At 41.8% G+C, this 23,034-nt stretch overlaps 1 protein-coding gene across 1 annotated transcript in view; it reads right to left on the reverse strand.

Annotated features, from left to right (window-relative positions):
* st3gal5 (ST3 beta-galactoside alpha-2,3-sialyltransferase 5) overlaps positions 1 to 23,034 on the reverse strand; it is a 57,707-nt gene that overhangs the window by 11,194 nt on the left and 23,479 nt on the right. The window contains exon 5 of the mRNA XM_087977045.1: positions 4,022 to 4,208. Within this exon, the coding sequence (XP_087833171.1) occupies positions 4,022 to 4,208 (187 nt within the window). The remainder of the gene's footprint in view (positions 1 to 4,021; positions 4,209 to 23,034) is intronic.

Here is a 23,034-nt window from a genome sequence, read left to right on the forward strand (position 1 = left end):
AGTCACTGATAAACATGATTTATAACGCACCAAATAATAACATCACAACGGGGCAAGCAAAAAAACAAAGAAATAATAGAAGCATGTAAACATGGTAAGGCAATTATCATGGAGGATTTTAATCTACAAAGATTGGTCAAACTAAGTCAGTCAAGGCAGCCTTGACTTCATAGAATGCATCAATGATAGCTTCCTTAAACAATATGCAATGGAACCTACAAGGGAACAAGATATCCTAGATCAGGTCCTGTGCGATGAGACAGGAATAATTAATGATTTTATAGTTAGGGATTTTCTTAGAAGGAGCGATCAGGTATGGGAAGGTAAAATCCAATGCCAGTATCTTGTGCTTAAAGAAGACTACAATGGGATGAGGGAGGAATTGATTAAGGTAGACTGGGAGCAAAGACTACATAGTGGAACAATTGAGGAATGGTGGCAGACTTTCAAAGCAATTTTTCTCCGTGCTCAGAAAAAGTATATACCAGTGAAAAGGAAGGACCGTAGGAAAAGGACAGCCATGGATAACTAAGGAAAAAAAGGAGGGTATAAAATTGAAAGCTAACACATACAAAGTGGCAAAGATTAATGAGAAAATAGAAGATTGATTAATCTTTAAAAGGTCAACAAAAAGCCATCAGAAAAGCTATAAAGGTAAGATAGATTACTAGCTCAGACTATAAAAACAAACAGCAGACGTTTCTACAAATAAATAAAATGAAAAAGAATGGCTAAGATAAACATTTGTCCTTTACAGGATGACAAGGGGGATTTAATAATGGGAAATGAGGACGTGACTAAGGCATTGAAGAGATGAGGACTTAGAAAGGATCATTATCACTAAAGAGGTAAAGTTGGGCAAGCTAATGTGGCTAAAGGTAGATAAGTCTCCTGGCCCTGATGGAATGCATCCCAGGGTACTAAAAGAGATTGCAGGGGAAAACAGCAAATGTACTCATGGTAATTTTCAAAAATTCATTGGACTCTGGGGCAGTTATGGCAGATTGGAAAACAGCAAATGTGATGCTACTGTTTAAAAAAGCAACTGGACAAAAGGGAGGTAACTATAGGCCTGTTAGTGGGAAAATGCTTGAATCTACCAATAAGGAAGAAATAGCAAGACATCTGGAGATAAATTATCCCGTTGAGCAGACACAGCATAGGTTCATAAAAGGCAGACCATGTTTAACTAAGTTGCAGGAATCCTTCGAGGACGTTTCAAGTGCAGTGGACAATAGGGAACATTTCCAGAAGGTATTTGACAAAGTGCCATACAAAAGGCTGCTGCATAAGATAAAAGGTGCACTACACTATGAGTAACATACCAGCATGAGTAGAGGTTGGTTAACGAAAAGAAAGAAACGAGCGGGGGTAAATGGGTGTTTTTCTGGTTGGCGATCACTGGCTAGTGGTGTGCCTCAGGGATCAGTGCTAGGACTGCAATGATTTACAATATAAGATGTTTTAGAGCTTGGGACCAAGTGTAGTGTGTCAAAGTTCACAGACGACATGAAGATGAGTTGTAGATCAAAGTGTGCAGGGGATATAGATAGGCTAAGTGATGGGCAAGGGTCTGGCAGATGGAATACAATGTCAATAAATGCGAGATCATCCAATTTGAAAGAATAACAGCAACAATAGTTAATACTTAAATAGTTAAAAATTGCAGCATGCTGCTATACAGAAGGACCTGGCTGTCCTTGTGCATGAATCACAAATTGGTTTACAGGTGCAGCAGGTAACTAAGAACACAAATGGAATACTGCCCTTCATTGCTAAATGGAGTATAAAAATAAGGAGGTAATATTGCAGCTGTTTATGGTGTGGTGAGGCCACACCTGGAGTACAGTTTTGGTCTCCTTACTTGAGAAAGGAGAGTCTAGCCTCAATATAAGGGGAAATCAGGTTTAGGACTGAGTTGAGGAAGAATGTCTTCACCAGACAGTTGTGAATCTGTGGAATTCCCTGCCCAGTGAAGCAGTCGAGGCTACCTCATTGAATGTTTTTACATGTATATTTTTGAAAAGTTAAAGGAATGAAGGATTATGGTGAGCAGGTGGGTAAATGGAGCAGAGTCCACAAAAAGATCAGCCATGATTAGATTAGATTATTTACAGTGTGGAAACAGGCCCTTCAACCCAACAAGTCCACACCTACCTGCCAAAGCGCAACCCACCCAGACCCAATCCCCTACATTTACCCCTTCACCTAACACTACGGGCAATTTAATTTGGCCAATTCATCTAACCTGCACATTTTTGGGCTGTGGGAGGAAACCCACGCAGACACGGGGAGAACATGCAAACTCCACACAGAGAGTCGCCTGAGGCAGGAAGTGAACCCGGATCTCTGGCACTGTGAGGCAGCAGTGCCGACCACTGTGCCACCGTGCCGCCCACTGATCTTATTGAATGGCAGAGGAGGCCTACTTCTGCTCCTATTTCTCATGCTCTTATGTGAATACAACTGGGCCCAAGTGCTCTGGGAGCAGCTAATTGCAGATAAAACTGTGTCAGAGCAATGGGGGGCATTAAAAGGACGAAACAGAGAGGGTACAGGACAAAGGGCAGAACCAAAACCAGAGAACCCTGATGTCAAGATTAGGAAAGAAGCTCATGACAAATGCTAAGGGCTCAAAGCTAAGTCCCTATGGGAGTATAAAAAGTGCAAGGGGGAACTTAAAAAATAAATTAGAAAGCTACGAAAGTGCATGTGCAAGCACTGACAGTTTGAATAAAGAAAAACTCAAAAGGGATTTTTTAAATATATGAAAAGACAAAGAACAATCAGGGAAAAAGTAGGGCCCATAATGGATCACGTAAATAATCTGTGTGTCGGTCCATAAAATCTGAATACTGTCTTCAATTAATACATTGCATCAGTCTTCACAATGGAAAAAGAAGAAACAAGTATAAACACCAAGGTGAAATATTTTAAGAAATTAACATTGAGAAATAGGAATTACTAGTGAGCACAATAGTCTGAGATGCAGATGCATGGAAACACCGCCTGCAAGCAACTTCCCTTTTAAGTCACACCATCCTGGCTTAAAATTAAATCGTTTTTGCTTTATTGTTGGTGGATCAAAATCCTGGAACTCTTTTCCAAACAGCATTGTGGGTCTACCCATGAGGACTGTAGCAGTTCCAGAAGCTCACTACCACCTGCTTCAGGGCCATTTAGGGATGGACAATAAATGCTAGTTTAACCAGCTGCACACACATTGCTTGAATAGATTATAAAGAATATCCTCATCTCTACAAAAAACTCAAGCTGTTGTACCATCACTGCAATATTGGCAAAAAAGGGAACAATACAAAGGAACTGCAAACCAGATTATGAACAATGTCAGGTTCTTTAGCTAGGTACCTGTTACGGAGTGAGCCGGTTAGCTCTATTGGCTGGAGTGGTAGTTTGCAATGCAAAGTGATGCCAACAATGTGGACTAAGTTTCCACACTGGCTGAGGTTACCACGAAGGACTCTCCTTCTCAACCTTTGTCCTTGCCTGAGGCATGGTGACCCTGAGATTTAATCAACTGTGATCTTTCTCTAGTGAGAGTAACAGCCCTCCGTCAACTTTATACCTGTTATGCAGCAGAAGTCATACTTGGTTACAACAGCATTGCAAAAGTCTTAAGGACAAGTTAGAGGACGAAGATCTGTTCTGGTTATATCATACCATCTCCAAGAAATACGAAATTGGATTTGTCAATGCATCCTGATAGCTAAAGAATGCAGAGATACAGAAAATGTGCGAAGTACAGAATACATCTACTGCATAAAAGGTCAAGTATCTCAGCATTCGAAGATCCAGTATATAGCCTAATGGCTAAGGTATACCAATGTCTTTGAAATTTTAAATGGACGGCCATTTATAGTGGTAATGAGGTTTACTACATCCAATTGTATTACCACAGGAGTCAACCATTATTCCATATAGATCATGGCAGAAATCAGTCGTAGCACTTATGCAAATATACATCAGTAAGAAATGTTGAAATTTTAGTGAATCTACTCACCACTCTTTCCTTTTTAATCATGGCCTTCAGCCAGCTGAAATCTACTCCCTTGTACATTACAGCAACAAACAGCATATAAGGATCGTATTCAAACTGCGATTTTGGTGCTCCCTCTGGATAGCTCATTCTTATAGTGGTTTTGTTACCGACATCGTCAGTGAATCCTTGGATTGGTGCATTGTTCAACCTAAGCGAGATGAATATACATTTCTTGGTAGGTAATTAAAACCACAAAAATAACTTAAATGGCAGTGTTCTGTTTAAGGGTATGTGTGTAATGGGTTCAGTTAAATGGAATACTTGAATTGGCATGGTGTGCCTGAACGGTCACTTCATGTAATCAGACATGGTGAAATTAACAACTAGTTGGACAAGGACTTTTTTCTCCCCCAACGAACATGATCACAACAGCATTCCAAACTTCTTATGGGCAAGTCAGAAGTCAACGATCTGATCTGGTTATCATGTGACAAAGAGTCTTTGTCAATACATCTTGATGTGCAAATTGCCATTTGCCATTAGACTTGGTTAACTGGATTTCATGCATTCAAAAAAAAAAGGACTAATTGGAATGTAGCCAAAACTGTAAATACCTCCCACATGCAGGCAATCAGGATGTTGTGTTGTTTGCATGGAGCCAAGTATGTCTCTATGTCTCTAGAGAAGAACTAGTAATATGAGGGTTTGATCAGGTTACCATGTCTCGTGTGGGAACAAGGAACACTGACGAGACAAGAAATTAGGATCTTTTAAGAGTTAAGCAGCTGCTGAAATTAAAACATGAATCATGAGCAAATTTGTACAGTGTATACAGACTAAAGTGCTAAATTTGCACGAGGGAAGAAATGTCAATTTATGGGGTTTGACATCCAAAGGACGCTATTCCTTTGGCACCAAAAAAGGACCAGTGTCTTAGTAAATCAAGTAACTAGAGTAGTGCACAGAGCTAGAGTCCACATTCACAGGCTAATAGGAAGTCAAACAGAATGTTGCCCTTTATTTTAAAGGGAATTGAATATCAAACTAGGGAGGTTTTGCTAAAACTGTACAAGGCACTAGCCAGATCACAACTGGGATACTGCAAGTAGTTTCGGTTTCCTAATCAAAAGAAGGGTATACTGGCATTGGAGGCAGTCCAGGGAAGGTTCATTAGGCTGATACCAGGTATTCAGGGGCGGTCTTATGAGGAGAGGTTGAGTAGGTTGGACCTGTACACACTGGAATTTAGAAGAGATATAACCTTATTGAAACATACAAGATTCTTAATGGGCTTGGCAGGGTTGATGCAGGAAAGTGGTTTCCCATTGTAGGAGAATCTAGGTATAATCTCAGAATAACATGCTGTACATTTAAAACAGATATGAAGAGGAATTTCTTCTCTCAGAGGGGAGTGAAATCTTTGGAATTCTTTATCACAGAGTTAAGTATATTCAAGGCTGAGAGGAACAGATTTTTAAATAGTAAAGGAATCAAGATTTATAAGGAAAAGTAAGGAGGAAGAGGTGAGGATCATCACATCAGCCATGATCTCACTGATTGATGGAGTAGACTTGATGATTTGAACAGCCTGCTTCTGCTCCTATGTCTTACAGTTTCAAATGAAAGGGTGGAGGAATGGAAGAATTACGAAACTGTAAATTCAAAGACAATAAGGCAAATATTAAGGCTGTAGAGTAATTTGGATAAAATAAGCATAGGAAGGAACAGAGAAAATAAAGGTAAAGAGCCTTAAGGGGCTATGAGATATCAGAAGAAAGAAAAGATACTGTTTGAATTTGCAAAGCACTCTCTGAAAAATAGATGTTGCCCAAATCTAATTGCTTCTGAACTGAGTGCTTTCGAGGCCATTTCCGTGGGCAGATAGGAGTCAACCATATTGCTGGGAGGATTGGGTCGCAGATAGGCCATTTAGTTCATCAAGTCTTCTCTGCGATTCAATGATATCATGGCTGATCTGACTGCAACCTAAATCGACTTTCCTGCCTTATCCCCTTAATGCTCGACTCCCTTACCGATTAAAAACCCGCCTAGCTCAGCCTTAAACATATTTGGCTGCACAGCTTCTATCATCTAGAATTCCACAGACTCTCTACCTTAAGAGATTCCTCTTCCTGTCTTAAATGGTTGACCCCTTGCAAGCAGAATATGCCCTCGAAGACTCTCGAAGACGAGATCCCAGACTGCCCTCAAGGGCTTATGACTAATCTTTGCCACATTATATTTTCTTCTCAATTTGCTACCAACCTAAAAATCCCGTTAAATCATGGTCAGCTTGAGATTCAAGATGGCGGCGACCCAGTAAGTCTGAGTCTGCAATGCTCTACCTCAGACTCGGGCAAAGTGGGGCACCCACCTTCACCTCACCCTTTAAATCATTTAGGACAGCTTTTGACCAGCGTATTCAGTCATTTTACATCAAACTTGGATAGTTTGGGGTTTCTTTTAAAATGACTAAGGATAAAAACTCCACAGCTCACAACAGGCAGGGACTCCTCCCCCACCCCCTCCCGCAGCAGCAGAGGCGCCCACGGCTGCTTCGGGGGACTTGCCTGCAATGGCGAGCCTGCTCTCCGGTATCACCAAACTTCAGGAGAATATCGATGCTGTCATTGAGGAGACACGGTCCAGGTGGGAGTCGATCTTGGTCATGCTGCAGAAGCATGGCTGAGAGAGCGAAAAACTCGAACAGCGCATCAGAGGGGCAGAGCAATGGGCCGCGGCCTCGGAGACGGCTGCCAAGTCGTCCTTAGATCAGGTCCGGGCTCTCAAGCAGCGAATCCGGACCCTGGAGGAGCACATCGATGACCTCGATAATTGGGGTCGTTGGAAAAATATTCGGTTGCTGGGCCTTCCCGAATGGGAAGAGGAAGGCGAGCTTGTGGACTTTTTTTGGAGCGATGGCTCCCACAATTATTGAAGTTGGAGTCAGGACTGGGCCAGGTGCGGGTGGAATGGGCTCACCCGTTTGGAGTGAGCAGGCTCGGGTCGGAACAGCGGCCCCTGCCCAGCTCTAATCGACTCCAATGCTACAAAGAAAAACAAATGCACCTGGAAGCCTCCAGAATCCTGGGGAAGGACCCTCAGGCCATGATGCACAAGGGTTCCAGGATAATGTTATTTCAGGACTTCTCCCCAGTTGTGGTCCACAAGAAGAGGGCATTCGATGAGGCAAAGAAGCGTCTAAGAGACCTAAATATTCAATACCCCATGGGTTATTCGCATTGCTGCGCCTCACCCATGGAGGATCCGTTTATAACTTTAGATCACCAGAGAAAGCAAAAGAATTCTTGGACTCTCTTAAATAGACTGTGGGACTCGAACTGTATGGATAAAGACTTTATTTTGCCCCCCTTTGTTTACCCCTTTTTTTCTTTTTCATCCCTCTTCTACTCGTCTTTCCTGGGAGGTGGGGGGGGGTTACTCACTTTTAACTAGTGTTTTATAAAACCATTGAATTTGTTTACTCCATTTTATAATGCCTGGGCCAAGGGCAGGGCCCTAGCTAGGAGAGGTCATGGTGGGGTTAGTGATAGGTAGTTATGCCCCCGGGAGCAAGGGTGAAAGTTTCCTTTCAAATATGTTTTGCATTTTTTTTTTAAATTTGGGAGTAGTTTTTGTGTTGGTTTAAATGTTTTAAAGAATTTTTGTATTTGTGAATTTTCTATGGTCTTTATTCAAGGTCTTTTGGGTGGGGTTCTTCCTCTTGGGGAGTCTCGGGCTTGCCTGGACGATCATGGCTAGTCATTCGTTTAGGTGGTGCACCTGAAATGTCAAGAGAAGTAATTCACCAATCAAATGGAAAAAGATATTATCAAGTCTTAAAAAAGAAAGGGTCGATGTAGCTCTCTTACAGGAGACATATCTACTTGATAAAGGACACTAAAGCTACAACAGGGTGGATTTGATCAGGCTTTCCTTTCATCTTTCAGTTCAAAAAGTAGGGGAGTAGCCATTCTTATTCAGAAGAATCTTCCTTTCCAAATGCTAAACCAGATAAAAGATGAGTCTGGACGGTATATATTGATCAAAGCCCTAATACATGGAGAAGAATATGGAAATTTGAATCTTTATTGCCCCCCCCCCGCCACACCCTTTTAAATTTGTAACGGAAGTGTTCTCTAAGTTTTGGGGTCCGCCCTACAATTATAGGAGGTGATTTTAACTGTACTATGGACCCAGAAACGCATAGGATACCTCGGAGCACTACGGGTATATCTCTGAGATCTAGACAACTGGTGGATCTGAATAAGGAGCTAGTAGAGGTGTGGAGATGCCTTCATCCCCAGGGAAGAGACTTCACTTTTTATTCTAACCCACACAAGTGCCATACCAGAATTGATAGGTTTTGTGCCCCTTCGACCCTTCTGAATTTGATACGGTCTTATAAAATAGATAGCTATTTCCGATGAGGCCGCAGTATATATGGAAGTCAAGACTAGGGATGATAGGATAGGCCCCTGACATTGGCATATTGATCCCTGCTTATTGAAGGATAGCAAATTTATAAAGTATTTTTCACAGGAATTCAAAACCTTCTAGGAAATTAATTTAGGTACGGCCAGTAACCAGTCGATGATGTGGGAGACCACTAAGGCGTATGTGCGAGGCTTGGTCATCACATATTCTGCGATACAGAAAAGAAAAAAAGGGAGAGCAACATCACCTGCTTGAGACTCGCTTGAAGGCAGCTGAGACAGTGTATGTTGACAGGCCTTCCATTACTAACCTAGAAAGGATCATAGCCCTTAGTGCAGCCTTGAATACCGCACTTACCCAAATAAAGAGGGAAATATTATTCGCAAAGCAGAGATTATTTAAATATGGTGACAAGCCTGGCAGATATCTAGTGTACCTTGCTAGAAAGAAAAGCCATCATCAAGTCCATTAGAGAAAGTACTGGTACCTTGACTTGTGATCATAAAAAGATCAATACAGCCTTTAGAAAGTTCTATTTTGAACTGTATAAATCGCAGGACTGTGAGGATAGATCTGGGAAGATGGAATCCTTCTTTAAAAATTTGGCCTTCCGGGGCTTAACCCTGGAGAAGGGGTCAATCTTGAATGCCCCCATGACAACCCAAAAAATACTGGATGCGGTTAGGCAGCTTCAGAGTGGCAAAGTGCCTGGGCCAAACGGATTCCAGGTGGAGTTCTATAAAGAATTTATAGGGGAACTAGCCAGGCCACTTATAAATACTCACATAGTCAACACCTTCGTTGAGAGAAGCAAGTAACTGTCTCATTCTTAAAAAGGGAAAGGCCCAGAAGATTGCTCATCATATAGATGAGCTAAACGTAGATTTCAAAATTCTTTCCAAATGTTAGCATTAAGACTGCAGAGGATCTTACCATACATCATAAAAGAGGACCAGACGGGGTTCATAAAAGGTCACAGATTAACTAAGAATATTAGAAAGGTCTTAAATATGATACAAGGCTTTCAACAAGGAACAATACCGGGTCTAGCTGTCTCTTTGGATGCAGAGAAGTCATTTGATCGGGTAGTACGGCCATATCTTTTTTATACACTGGAAAGGTTCGGTGACGGAGAGGTATTTACTAAATGGGTTTCAGTATTATATAATGATCCCAAAGCAGCAGTGATCACCAATGGTTTAGGCTCGGATAGCTTCATGTTGGCAAGGGCTGTCGTCAGGGATGTCCTCTTTCACCATTATTATCATTCACGCTAGTGATTGAACCACTAGTGGAAGCTATACGAGCTGACCATAACATAATGGCTCCGAGGGTTGGATCGGGCAAGCACAAAGTCACTCTCTGTGCAGATGATGTCCTCCTCTTAAGTGATCCATTGAAATCCGTGCACCACCTAATTCAAGTGATCAATCTATTTGGTATGCTCTCAGGTTATAAAATCAATTTTATGAAATCGGAGGCCATGCCATTGGGAGGTCTTGCCAATGTATCCAATCTAGCGGACGGATGTTGCTTTCCCTTTCGGTGGTCACCAAAAGGTTTTCTATACTTAGGTATTTTTATCACTCTAGTATTTGGTCAGCTGTATGAAGCCAATTTTGTGCACTTATTAGAGAAAATAAGGCCGGACCTTCAGCGCTGGGGAGATTCCCAATATCTTGGTTAGGCTGAGTAGCCTTAGTTAAGATGAATATTCTATCTTGTCTTCTATATCCTATGAGAATGCTCCCCCTGATGCTGCCGAGACAGGCGTTGCCTAAGTTCTAAGACTGGCTCGGCTCCTTTACTTGGAATCAAAGACGGCCCCTTATCAAATTAGAAAAGCTGGAGTTTCCACAAGAAAGGGGAAGACTTGGACTTTCCAGATTTCAGGAGATATCAATTGAGCTCTTTATTATCCTATGTAGCTAATTGGGTCTCACAATCAATCTGATTAGATATTGAGACCTCCTGAGCAAACTGTTCCCATATCAATCTTTTATTTATGGACAAGGTGAGAGCTATTATGGACTATTGTAAAAATCCTACTGTATTAAATACAATTAAAGCCTGGAGGATAATGCGACAAGATGAGGGTAACCTGCAAAAAACCTTCCCTTACACCCCTATAGTGGGAGCATCGGGATTTCAGCCAGGGATGACAGATGCTACATTTAAAACTTGGAAGTCCAAAGGTATCTCCTGCTTGGGAGACCTGTTTGATGTGGAGGTTATATATCCTATGAGCAGTTGCATCAGAGGTTTGGATTGCCTAACAGGGATCACTTTTGGTATTTCCAAATATGAGACTTTATACAAAAGAAGACCACACTGATAGTTAACCCCTACAAATCAGATAGGGATAGGAGAATGCTATGGCTGATGGGGCTGCCCTCAGTCAGTAATCTTTATCACTCACTATACAATAAGGTATTGAAGGACATGGAACAATTATTTAAAACTTGGAATCAAGAATTAGAGTTGGAAATCTCTTTAGAAATGTAGGAGGACATCTGGGAAAATGCCAGAAAGATCTCTATTTGTAATAGAACTCAGGCTATTCAATTAAAGATACTTCACAGGACTCAAATGCCCCCTGAACGACTCGCAAAATTCAAGACAGGAACATCCCCAATGTGGCCTAAATGTAAAATAGAAGTTGGCGCTCTCACGCATTGTCTATGGACATGCCATAAGATCTGTAGGTATTGGAATAGAGTAGTGAATGCCTTGACAGAGATCTTGGGTACGGAGATTAGATTAGATCCAGTGTCCCTACTTTTGGGCTCTTCAGATTTTCCCTCCCTGGATGTGTACGGGAGGAAATTATTTGCCATTCTCTCCTTTTGTGCAAGTGAATTGGGTAGCTGAAGGCCCCCCAGGACTTTCAAATTGGCACAGAATAGTCACAGACTATGTCCCTCTAGACTTCCTCACAAATATGGTGCACCAAAAAATGAAATTATTTTATAAAACATGGCAGCCCTTTTTGAACTACATCAACACAGATATTTCAGCCATACTGTCCAGGGCTTTTTTCTGGCTGTGGTAATGGTTCTGGCTGGTTCAGAGACCCCCGGGAGGAGGAATCCTGTATAAGTACGGGTTCTATTATGTCTTGATGTAAATCTATTTTGAGCATGTATCTAGTTATTTAATTATTTTGTCATTTACTGCTAGTAATGTATGATATCCTATTTTATGTTTTGGTTGTTTGTAGGATAGATTTGTAGTTAGTTGGGTTTTTTCCCTTTTTTTTTGTTTTTTCTTTCTTATTTAATTTTATACTGGTGCTTATACTTGTTGGTACTAATTTTGAGATTTTGTAAAAAATCTGAAAAATTTTCTTTTCAATAAAAATACCTATATAAAAAAAAATCATGGTCAGCTTATCCTTTCTCTAGGATCCTTCTTCCTCACTAGAACATATATCTGTGCTGAGAGTCACTATTTCCTTAAACATCAGTCACTGTTGATCAACTGTCTCAGCCTCTGAATTACTGGGCTAAGACAGTTCAGCGACAATGGCAGATGTTTAAGGAAATAGTTTTGTGACTCCAGTGAGGTCACTGTCTCCCCAAAATCAAAAACAAATTTGGCCTGAAAAAATTTTAGCTCAGAATATCAAGTTATAGTTTCGCTTGAGTTGAGCAAAAAACAGGGAGAAAGTATCACCGAATGCAATTAATGACCTGCTAACAAGAATTAGAATATTACATTGTGGGCGGCACGGTGGCACAGTGGTTAGCACTGCTGCCTCACAGCGCCAGAGACCCAGGTTCAATTCCCGCCTCAGGCGACTGACTGTGTGGAGTTTGCACGTTCTCCCCATGTCTGCGTGGGTTTCCTCCGGGTGCTCCGGTTTCCTCCCACATCACAAAGATGTGCAGGGTCAGGTGAATTGGCCATACTAAATTGCCCGTAGTGTTAGGTAAGGGGTAAATGTAGGGGTATGGGTGGGTTTCGCTTCGGCGGGTCGGTGTGGACTTGTTGGGCCGAAGGGCCTGTTTCTACACTGTAATCTAATCTAAAAAAAAAAATCAATAAATTGAGAATGCTGCAAGGATGGTACAGCATTTAGGTATTCCATGAATACAAGTTACATGGAGTGGGCTGTCTTGTATCTAGTAATGGACAATGAGGCAGGTGCAATAAATGATTAGAGAATAAAATATCACCTAAGAAGTAGTGATTATAACAATAATAGAATTTAATATTAATTTTGACAGAGTGAGAAATTTGCATCAGAAACAACTGTCTTTTACTTAAATAAGGTCCATTACGATGAGGATACAGTTAGCTAAAATTAACTGGGCGAATGCATGAGCAGGAATGACAGTAAGCAAGCAGTGGCAGATGTTGAAGGTCATTCATGAGTCTCGGCAAAAATTCAACCCACTAAAGAGCAGATTCTAAGTGAGGGATAAACTGACAAAGGCTAATCAAGGAAGTTAAGAGTTAAAATTGAAAGAAAAACCATAGAAAGAGGCAAAGATCAGTGATAGTCCTGAAGACTGTGATAAAAGAATCCAACAAAGGAATTCAAAAAAGATATTAAAGACAGAAAATAAGCCATGAGGGCAAATTGACCATGAATATAAAAACTGACAAGAAGATATAAAGGAAGGGAGGTGAAAGATGAACACAGGTCCTGAAGAAAATGAATCTGGGGAGACGGTTATTGGGAACAAAGAACTGACAGAGGAATTAAACATATTTTTTTCATGGTGGAAGATACTTTGAACATCCCACTGATAAAGAACAGAGGTGAGGAATTAAATACCAGAACCATTACTAGGGAAGTATTATCTGACAAGCTAACTGGGCGAAAGGTAAATAAGTCTCTTAGCAAGCATTCAAGGATTCTGAAAAAGATTTGCTATAAAGATGGTGGATGCTTTGGTTGTACTTTTCCAAAATTCTTTGGATTTTGGAGAAGTACCTGAGAATTTGAAAACTTCTAAAGCAAGAGGCAAAAGGTGGATGACTATGGAGTGACACGGTGGCTCAATGCTACCTCACAACACAAGGGACCCGGGTTTGATTCCAGCCTCAAGCAACTGTCTGTGTGGAGTTTGCACATTCTCCTTGTGTCTGCGTGGATTTTCTCTGGGTGAAGTTGTGAAGTTGTTTTGGAAGGGAGAACAAAAGACCAGAAAGGTTGTAACAAAGGGACTTAGGGGTACTTGTGCACGAAATACAAAAAGCTAGCACACAGGTGCAGTGAGTAAATAGGAAGGCAAATGGAATGTTAACCTTATTTCATGGAGGTTGGAGTATAAGAATAGGAAAGCTTTACTGCAACTGTACAAGGTGCTGGTGAGAGCAAATCTGTAGACAGTTTTGATTCCCTTATTTAGGGAAAGAATTTCTTTCAAGGCAGTTCAGAAAGGTTCAATAGGATGCTCACTGGTATGCGGAGATTGTCTTATGAACAATGGCTAAACAGGTTGGGACTTGAGAAGAATGATAGGTGATCTCATCGAAACCTACAGGATTCTCAAGAGGCTTGAGACAGGGCAAAAGCTGAAATGATGTTTCCCCTCATGGGAGAGTCTAAGACCAGAGGGAACTCTCTCTGAATTAAGGAATGCAGATTTAAGACTGAGATGAGAGAAATTTATTTTTTTTAAATTTCAGAGAGTTATGCAGGACATCTCTGCAGGAGTTCAAGATTCAGTGATTGTATCACCACTGAATGTCAAAGGGCGGTGATTAGATGGTCTCTTGTTGGTGATGATCATAGTCTAGGCCCAAACATCTTCAGTTGCCTCATGGAGGGAAGGGACCTTCCCTCCATCATGAGGTCTGAAGTGGGAATGTTTGCTGATGATTGCACAATGTTCAGCACCATTCACAACTCCTCAGATATTGAAGCAGTCCAACAAAATCTGGATTATATCCAGGCTTGGGCTGACAAGTGGCAATTAATATTCATGCCACACAAATGCCAGACTATGACCATCACCAACTACCGATAATCTAACCACCGCCCTTTGACATTCAATGGTGTTGCAATCACTGAAATCCCCCCAGCTAATCAACATCCTAGTACTTATCATTCACCAGACACTGAACTGGACGTACCACATAAACAGTGGCTACAAGACCAAGTCTGAAGCTAGGAGTACTGCCAGAAGTAATTACCTCGTGACTCCCTTAAACCTATCCATTATCTACAAAGTATAAGTCAGGAGCGTGATATAATAATCTCCACTTACCTGGATGTGTGCTGCTTCCACAACATTCAAGAAGGGCATGATCCAGAATAAAGCATCCTGCTTGATTGGCACTACATCTGCTTGCATTCACTCATGCTCACGAGCAGCAGTGTGTACTATCTACACCATGTACAACATAAATTCACCAAAAATCCTCAGAAGCACCTTCCAAACCTACAACCACTTTCATCTAAAAGGACAAGAGCAGCAGATATTTGGAAACACCACTGTCTTGAAGCTCTCCACCAACCTCCCATTATCCATTCACCATCCTCACTGGGAAATATAATCACCGTTCCTTCACTGTTGCTGAGTGGACTTCCTTCCCTAATAGCAATGTGGGTCAACCCATAGGTGGACTGCAGAGGTTCAAGCTCATCACCACCTTCACAGACAACTAGGGACAGATAAAAAGGTGGGCCAGCCAGCAACTCCCACATTCCACTGTCTCATACAGTTTCATTATTATATCCCTACTTTTGTATTCTATACTTCTGCTAATAAAAGGAGGACATTCCATATGCCTTCTTTACTACCTTATCTATTTGTGCTGCTACTTGTGGAATTCTTGGCCCAGTGAAGCAGCTGAGGCTATCTCACTAAATGTTTAAGGCAAAGATAGATTTTTGAAAAGTAAAGAAATTATTAAGGGTTATGGCAAGCGGGTGGGCGGACAAGTGGAGCTAAGTCCACTTCTGTTCCTGTTTCTTATGTTCTTAAGGGATCTGTGCACTTGCACGGCAAGGTCTCAACTTCATCTACCCCACTCAGCACATTCCTGCTCATTGGGTACTCCCTTTCACTGTTCAACCTCCCTAAATGCATTACCTCAAACTTACATCTGCCACTTTCCTGCCCACTCCACCAACCTATCTATATCATTTTGGAGCGATCCTCCACACAGCCAACTTTTGTGTCGTCTGCAAATTTCCCCTATGTTCAAGTTCAAATCAAGTTCAATTTAACATATATAAAAAAAAGATCAGTCCCAACACAAAACCATGCGGAACACCAATTGAAAACAGCTTTCCGATCACCTGCCTTGCTTCATTCCTCAGAATTGAGTCATTCAGCAAATATGGATTTTCATTCAGCAAAGACAGAATGTTCGGAGGTGGGCAATAAAAGCAGTTTTGCATCATGAATCAGCAAATGGTCTGCCATCATCCTCCCACCTCTGGATTATTTTCAGTGAGATAGCTTGTTACCCTGGACATGAAACTCAATTGAAGTATCTAATAACAGCAGTCTTCATAACACCTGGTATTTCTCTCCAAGGCTAAAGCTTAGCAAATGAATGAAGATAGTTTCGAGAGCAGTGCAGGGATACCTCTTTAATTACACCACTTCTCTAGCTCCCTGGTGCAAAAGGTGATTGAAGGGGCCACACTTGTGGCTACAGGCTATTCTGTGGAGGAGTAAAGTCTTCAAAAGGCACTTCTATTTTGTCATTTACCTATCTACATCGTAAATGCCCAACTCTCCATATGGCCTCGCCAGCTAGAGAACCACTGATAATCCAGTTGACTGTCCCAATTGATTGCCTCTTGGGACCTCACCCAATCTTTCAATGGGGCACTACCTTGAAAATCCTTACACAGTTTAGTATTTCCAGTTTCCTGGCCTGCAATCCATCCTGAAGTCATGCTTGAAGCCCAAGAATGAAAACTCAGCCCTTTCTATATTTATTTATTGTGAAAGACATAAAACCTAAAAATAGAGAATCAAAGAAGCAGCATGAATAATGATCTTGAATTAGTATTTCAAGAGAAGCGAGGACTAGAGATTAATGCGACTAGAGTCATCAAAGCCCCTAAATCTGATGGCACACATACAAGCTTTTTTTAAAAATGACTACAGAAGGGGATCTAAGATGGCGGCGATCTGAGAAGATCACACTGCAGAGCTTCGCATCGCAGCAGGAACAGGACAGTCCTTGAACCCACCCAGCCCAGGTCATCAGGATTTCTTGGGATGTTGGAAAGATTGTGGAGCCCCAAGAAACATTTAAAAATTTACTTACCTGTATTTTTGGCTGTCCAGAAATGCCTAAAAAGGGAGGAGGAGCATCTGAGGCAGGGCCTGCAGCTCAACCTGCAGCAGCCTCAGAGCAGATTACTCTCCAGGACCTGGTGAACCAGCTCTCGAAATCTCGCGAGATGTTGGGGAAACAGATTGAAGATAAGCTGGCTCCAGTCTCTCTCATGCTGCAGAAGCATAAGCAGCAGCTGGGAGACCTGGAGAAGAGGACGGATGAGGTGGAGCACTGGGTCACAGTGGTGGAAGCTGATGCCAGTTCATTCAAGGAAGAGATCCAAGCCCTGAAGACAGGTTCGTAATTTGCATGACCATGTGGATGATCTTGAAAACAGGGGCAGGAGAAAAAACATTAGGATCATCGGTCTACCTGAGGGTAAGGAGGATGAGCGGCCTGCGGGATTTGTTGAAGATTGGCTTCTGAAATTCCTTGACTTGGAGACTGGCATGAGAGGATTGAAGATAGAGAGGGCTCACCGGTCGCAGCACGGAGGTCGGGTCTGGGTCAACGCCCTCATCCTTTCCTGGTGCGGTTCCATCATTACCGGAATAAGAAGAGAGTCATGGAGGCCCTAATTTACGAGGGGTCTAAGATCATGTTTTTTCAGCACTTTTCAATGGCAGTGATCTAGAAATGAAAATCGTATGATGGTGTCAAGAGAAGATTGAAGGAGCTTGGGATTCAGTGCTCCCTGAGATATCCGGCAGTGCTTCGGATCACCTTACGATAGATATATGCATCTCTTTGACACATCGGAGAAGGCAAGAGTCTTTGTGGACAAACTAACCTAAGTTAAACAATTGTAGTATGTATAAATATTGTTGCTTGGGTATGCATTTATCATTCTGTAAAAGAAATGGAGGAAATCCGGTTGGAGCTTTGTTTTTCCCCTTTTTTTCCTCTATTGATGATAATTTGATTCAAACTATGTCTGGCGGTGGTTAAGATATACATTTTAAATTTCTAAGTTAAGACATACCAAAGGATCGGTGGGGTATTTATTCCCTTTTTTTTTATAAAAGAATGTTTTTTTTTATTCATATTGATATTCTATGGGGTGTTTATTCTTTTTAGCTTGTGCTTGTTATGCGGCCCTAGCTGGGAGAGGTGAAGGTGGTTGAGATGGTTAGATGCCTATTTATGGGCAGTTCGGGACGGGTAGTTTCCCCCTCCGGGCAGGGGGTGAGTTCCCCTACTCAGCGCTATTGGCGCTTTATATGTTGGTTTGTTATCTGTTTTTGTTTTTTTATTTTTAATAATTTTGTATGTTTGTTAAATGTAGTGGTTTTAGTTTATGTAGTTTTTATATTTGGTGGATCATGCGACACTAAGGCTCAGCAATTTGTGGTTCGGGTTCCTCCTCTCTGGAATTTAAATGTAATTGCAGAAGATTATGGCTAATGATTTGATTAAATGGTGTACCTGGAATATCAAGGGAAGTCACTCACCAATTAAGAGGAAGAAGGTACTCGAGTCTTAGAAAGGAGACAGTGGATATTGCTTTGTTACAGGAGACACATTTGGATGACAAGGAGCATCTGAAATTACAGCAGAATGGCTTTGACTGAGCTTATTTTTCGTCATTTAATACAAGTAGGGGAGTGGCTATATTGGTTAGGAAAAATCTCTCATTTAAATTGTGGAATGTGTTAAAGACACATACGGGAGATTTGTAATTCTTAAAGCCTTGATAAATGGGGAAGAATATGGCATTTTAAATGTTTATTGTCCCCCAACTAATCCTCTTAAAATTCTTGGTAGATGCTTTTTCTAAACTGATAAGTCTCAAGTCTCGGTACATCATTATAGGGGGAGATTTTAACTGCCTCATGGACCCCACAGTAGACAGGTTGCCTAAAGGTCCCTCGAGACCCTCTGCACAAACTAAACAGTTATTGGGTTTGTGTGGGGAATTAGGATTGGTGGACGTCTGGAGGTGTCTCCACCCTACAGGTAGGGATTTCACATTTTTCTCCAATCCGCACAGATGTCACACGAGGATTGATTTTTTTCTGACCCCTGGGGTAACCCTGGAACTGATGGCATCCTGTATGATTGGTAATATTGCCATCTCTGATCATGCTCCAGTGTACCTCATGGTTAAAATTAAGGATGTTACAGTGGATTCAAGGTACTGGCGAATGGACCACTTTATTCTCATGGACAGCAAGTTTGAGGAGTATTTCTCTAGGGAATTTCGGGCATTCCTAGACATCAACATAGGCTCGGTTGATAGCTCATCTGTTCTCTGGGAAACTGCCAAAGCTTATGCGAGAGGGTTAGTTATTTCATATTCCACAAGTAGGAAGCGGCAGAAGGGTGAGCAGCAACGTCTCCTTGAAGCACGGTTGGAGGCAGCCGAGAAGGCCTACTTTGACAGACCCTCGTTGGTCAAACTACAGAGGATTACGGCACTGCCATCTGCACTAAATTCCGTGCTCTCACAGATGGCAAAGAAGGAGCTGGCTTTTGCAAAGCAAAGGTTATACGAGCATAGTGACAAGCCAGGTAAATACTTAGCATACCTTGCCAGAAAGAGAAGTGCCCCACAAACCATTACAGCAATTAGAGAAGGGTCTGGGAACCTAACGTGATTCTAAAAAGATTAATGTGGCATTCCAGAGATTCTACTCTAAGTTATATCAGTCTGAGAATTGTGAGGAGGGGCAAACCAAAATGGAATCCTTTTTTAGAGATCTGAAGCTCCCGGGTGTGACTCCCGAACAACAGTCCTTTCTCAATGCCCCATTATCAGAGCAAGGAGTGCAGGAAGCTGTGAGGCAGCTTCAGAGTGGAAAGGCGCCCAGTGCTGATGGACTTCCCAGTGAATTCTATAAGGAATTTATAAGTATACTGTCAGGACCGATGCTGAATATGTTTAATGATTCATACAGTCATGTTTGTCTCCCACCATCTTTGAGAGAGGCCAATATTTCACTTATCCTTAAAAAAAAGGGAAGGATCTGGAAGACTGTGCTTCATACAGGCCCATCTCGCTCTTAGAAAGGATCTTAAAGTCCACATTTAAGGCTCTTGCTTTAAGGCTGGAGACTGTGTTACCTTCTATTATTAAAGAGGATCAGACGGGCTTCATAAAGGGTCGCAGATCCTCCAATAACGTTAGAAGGCTGCTTAACGTAATTCAAGCATGCCAACAGCAGTCAATACAGGGATTGGTGATTTCTTTAGATGCAGAGAAGGCATTTGACTGAGTTGAGTGGCCGTACCTTTTCTATACTCTAGACCGGTTTGATGGGTAAAGGTTCTCTACAGTGTACCTCTCGCTGCGGTCATTACCAACGGGGTACGATCAAGCAATTTTATTATTTCTAGGAGCAGCCGGCAGGGCTGTCCCCTTTAACCATTATTTTTTACGTTGGTGATTGAACCGTTGGCAGAGGCCATTCGTGGGGATCTCAATATATCAGCTCCAGAAGTGGGGTCAAAATTACATAAGATCTCGCTGTATGCAGATGATGTTCTAATTTTTCTTGACAAATCCAGCAGTTTCAGTGCCTTGCCTGATACAATGCATTCACGCGTTTGGCGCTTTTTCAGGGTTTAACATTGATTTTGCTAAATCAGAGGCTATGCCTGTAAGACCATAAGACATAGGAGTAGAAGTAAGGCCATTCAGCCCAATGAGTCCACTCCGCCATTCAATCATAGCTGATGGGCATTTCAACTCCACTTACCCACATTCTCCCCGTAGCCCTTAATTCCTTGTGACATCAAGAATTTATCAATCTCTGCCTTGAAGACATTTAGTGTCCTGGCCTCCACTGCACTCTGCGGCAATGAATTCCACAGGCCCACCACTCTCTGGCTGAAGAAATGTCTCCGCATTTCTGTTCTGAATTGGCTTTATGAATTTTCTCACCGTTTAGAAAGTAGTCCATGCTTGTATTCTTTTTTCCAATGTGCAAGACCTCACACTGCACATTGAATGCCATCAGCCATTTCCTGGACCACTCTCCCAAACTGTCTAGATCCTTCTGCAGCCTCCCCACTTCCTCAGTACTACCTGCCTGTACATCTAACTTCGTATCATCGGCAAACTTCGCTAGAATGCCCCCAGTTCCTTCATCCAGTTCGTTAATATATAACGTGAACAGCTGCGGCCCCAACACTGAACCTTGCGGGACACTGCTTGTCACCAGCTGCCATTCCGAAAAAGAACCTTTTATCCCAACTCTCTGCCTTCTGTCAGCCAATCCTCAATCCATACCAGTAGCTCACCTTGAACACCATGGGCCCTCACCTTGCTCAGCAGCCTCCCGTGTGGCACCTTATCAAGGCCTTTTAGATGCCTATGGGTGGTCTTCCGAAAGAGTTGGCTCTTGAGAGTGACTATAGATTCCCATTTAGGTGGTCACAGGGGGGTATTGTGTATTTGGACATATTCATTACTCCAGTTCTGGATTGGCTGTCCAAAGCCAATTTTACTCAATTATTTGAAAAAATTAAACAAGATCTCCAAAGATGGGAGGCACTTCCAGTCTCATGGTTGGGTCGGATAGCGCTTATTAAGATGAATATTCTCCCTCGTTTGCTATACCCTATACAGATGCTCCCCCTGATTTTCAATAAACAAACACTCAGGAGACTGAACAGTTGGTTCAGCACCTTTATCTGGCACCGTAAACGGCCCCTCATTAAATTAGCCAAACTGCAGTTGCCTCACAGATTGGGGGGAGTAGACCTTCCGGACATTAAAAATTGCCCACTTTTGACCTACGTAAGTGATTGGGTTTGTGGGGATCCTCTTTCAATATGGCTAGATATCGAAGTCTCCCAGGCAAGGTGCCCCCTTACCAGTTTGCTATTTTTGGACAAGGTGAGGACAGTTAGGGAATATTGCCATAACCCAATAGTCATCAATACTGTTAAAGCATGGAGGGCAATTCGGCAGAGGGAAGGTAATATTGGCAAAACATCTTTGTTTACACCTTTAGTGGGTATGCCGAGTTTTCAACCAGGTGTGATAGATTCAGGATTTAAACGTTGGGCAGCTAGGGGTATATCTTGCATGGGTGATTTATTTGAGGGAGATGTAATGATGTCCTTCGATCAGTTAGTACGGGAGTACGAGTTACCTAATAGAGACCTCTTTCATTTTTTTAAAGTTAGGGATTTTATTCAAAAAAGCACCACACTTTTGACTGATCCCTACAAATCTGACATAGAAAGAGGGGTACTAAGGGCTAAGAGTACACGCTCTGTCAGTACTCTATATCACCAATTGGGGGGTGCTACCTCAGATGAGTCTGATCGACTCTGCAAGATGTTTCTTCAAAGGCATGGGAGGATATTTGGGAGAAGGCAAGGAAGATATCAATTTGCAATAGGTTGAAAATTCTCCACAGAGTCCATTTAGCCCCAGACCGTTTGTCAAAATTTAAACCAGGGGTATCTTCAGCATGCCCCGGGTGCAAGGTCTGGACGGGTACTCTTACCCATTGTCTTTGGTCTTGTGACAGGCTTCAAACATATTGGAGCGCTGTGGTGGGCGCAATGGAGAGGATTTTAGAGTAGGGGTGGAGAAGGACCCTATTTCGCTCCTTTTGGGCCTACCCGTTATATTTCCTGCAGACTCACATAAGGCAAAACTTTTCAATATTCTTACATTCTGTGCAAGGAAGAATATCTTGCTAGGTTGGATATCATAAACCCCCCCAGGCCTGTGGGGCTGGAGGAAGATTGTTATGGAGCATATTCCCCTGGATTTTCTCACAAATATGGTATACCACAAAACTGAGAATTTTTACAAGACATGGCAACCCTTTTTGAAATACCTGGACACAGATTTATCTGCCACACTAACAAGGGCTTTTATATAGCCGTAATGATTGTGTTTCATGAGTCCAATATCCAGGGAGGAGGAACTGTGAATGTATGAGTGTTTGGTTTGGCTGGGCTGAGTTATTATTTATAAACAAACTATTTATTTGTTTGTTTATTTGTTATTAGGTATTTACTTAGTTAAATAGCTAGTTTAGGTTTTTTTTAATTTTATACTTCTCTATATATGTTTATACATTCATATAGGAAGGTGGGTTGGGGAATTTTTTTTATTATTTGGGTTTAGTTTTGTACTATTTTTGTACTGTTTTGAATTGCATTGTTTTGTATTTGTTGTAATATTTAAAAATCTATTTTTTCTTAATAAAAATATATTATAAAAAATATTTTTAAAATGACTACAGAGATATAGTGGTTGCATTGCTTTTCATCTTCCAGAATTCTTTAGATCCAGAACCACTCAAAGATTTGCAGATAGCAAACATTAGCTTGGCAATCATGAAAGGAACGAGAAAGGAGAAATTATAGCTAGTTTG

Source organism: Chiloscyllium plagiosum, unplaced genomic scaffold (genome assembly GCF_037043375.1).
Source record: "Chiloscyllium plagiosum isolate Xiang-an unplaced genomic scaffold, Cpla_swu_hap1 HiC_scaffold_1, whole genome shotgun sequence".
Taxonomy (NCBI): Eukaryota; Metazoa; Chordata; class Chondrichthyes; order Orectolobiformes; family Hemiscylliidae; genus Chiloscyllium; species Chiloscyllium plagiosum.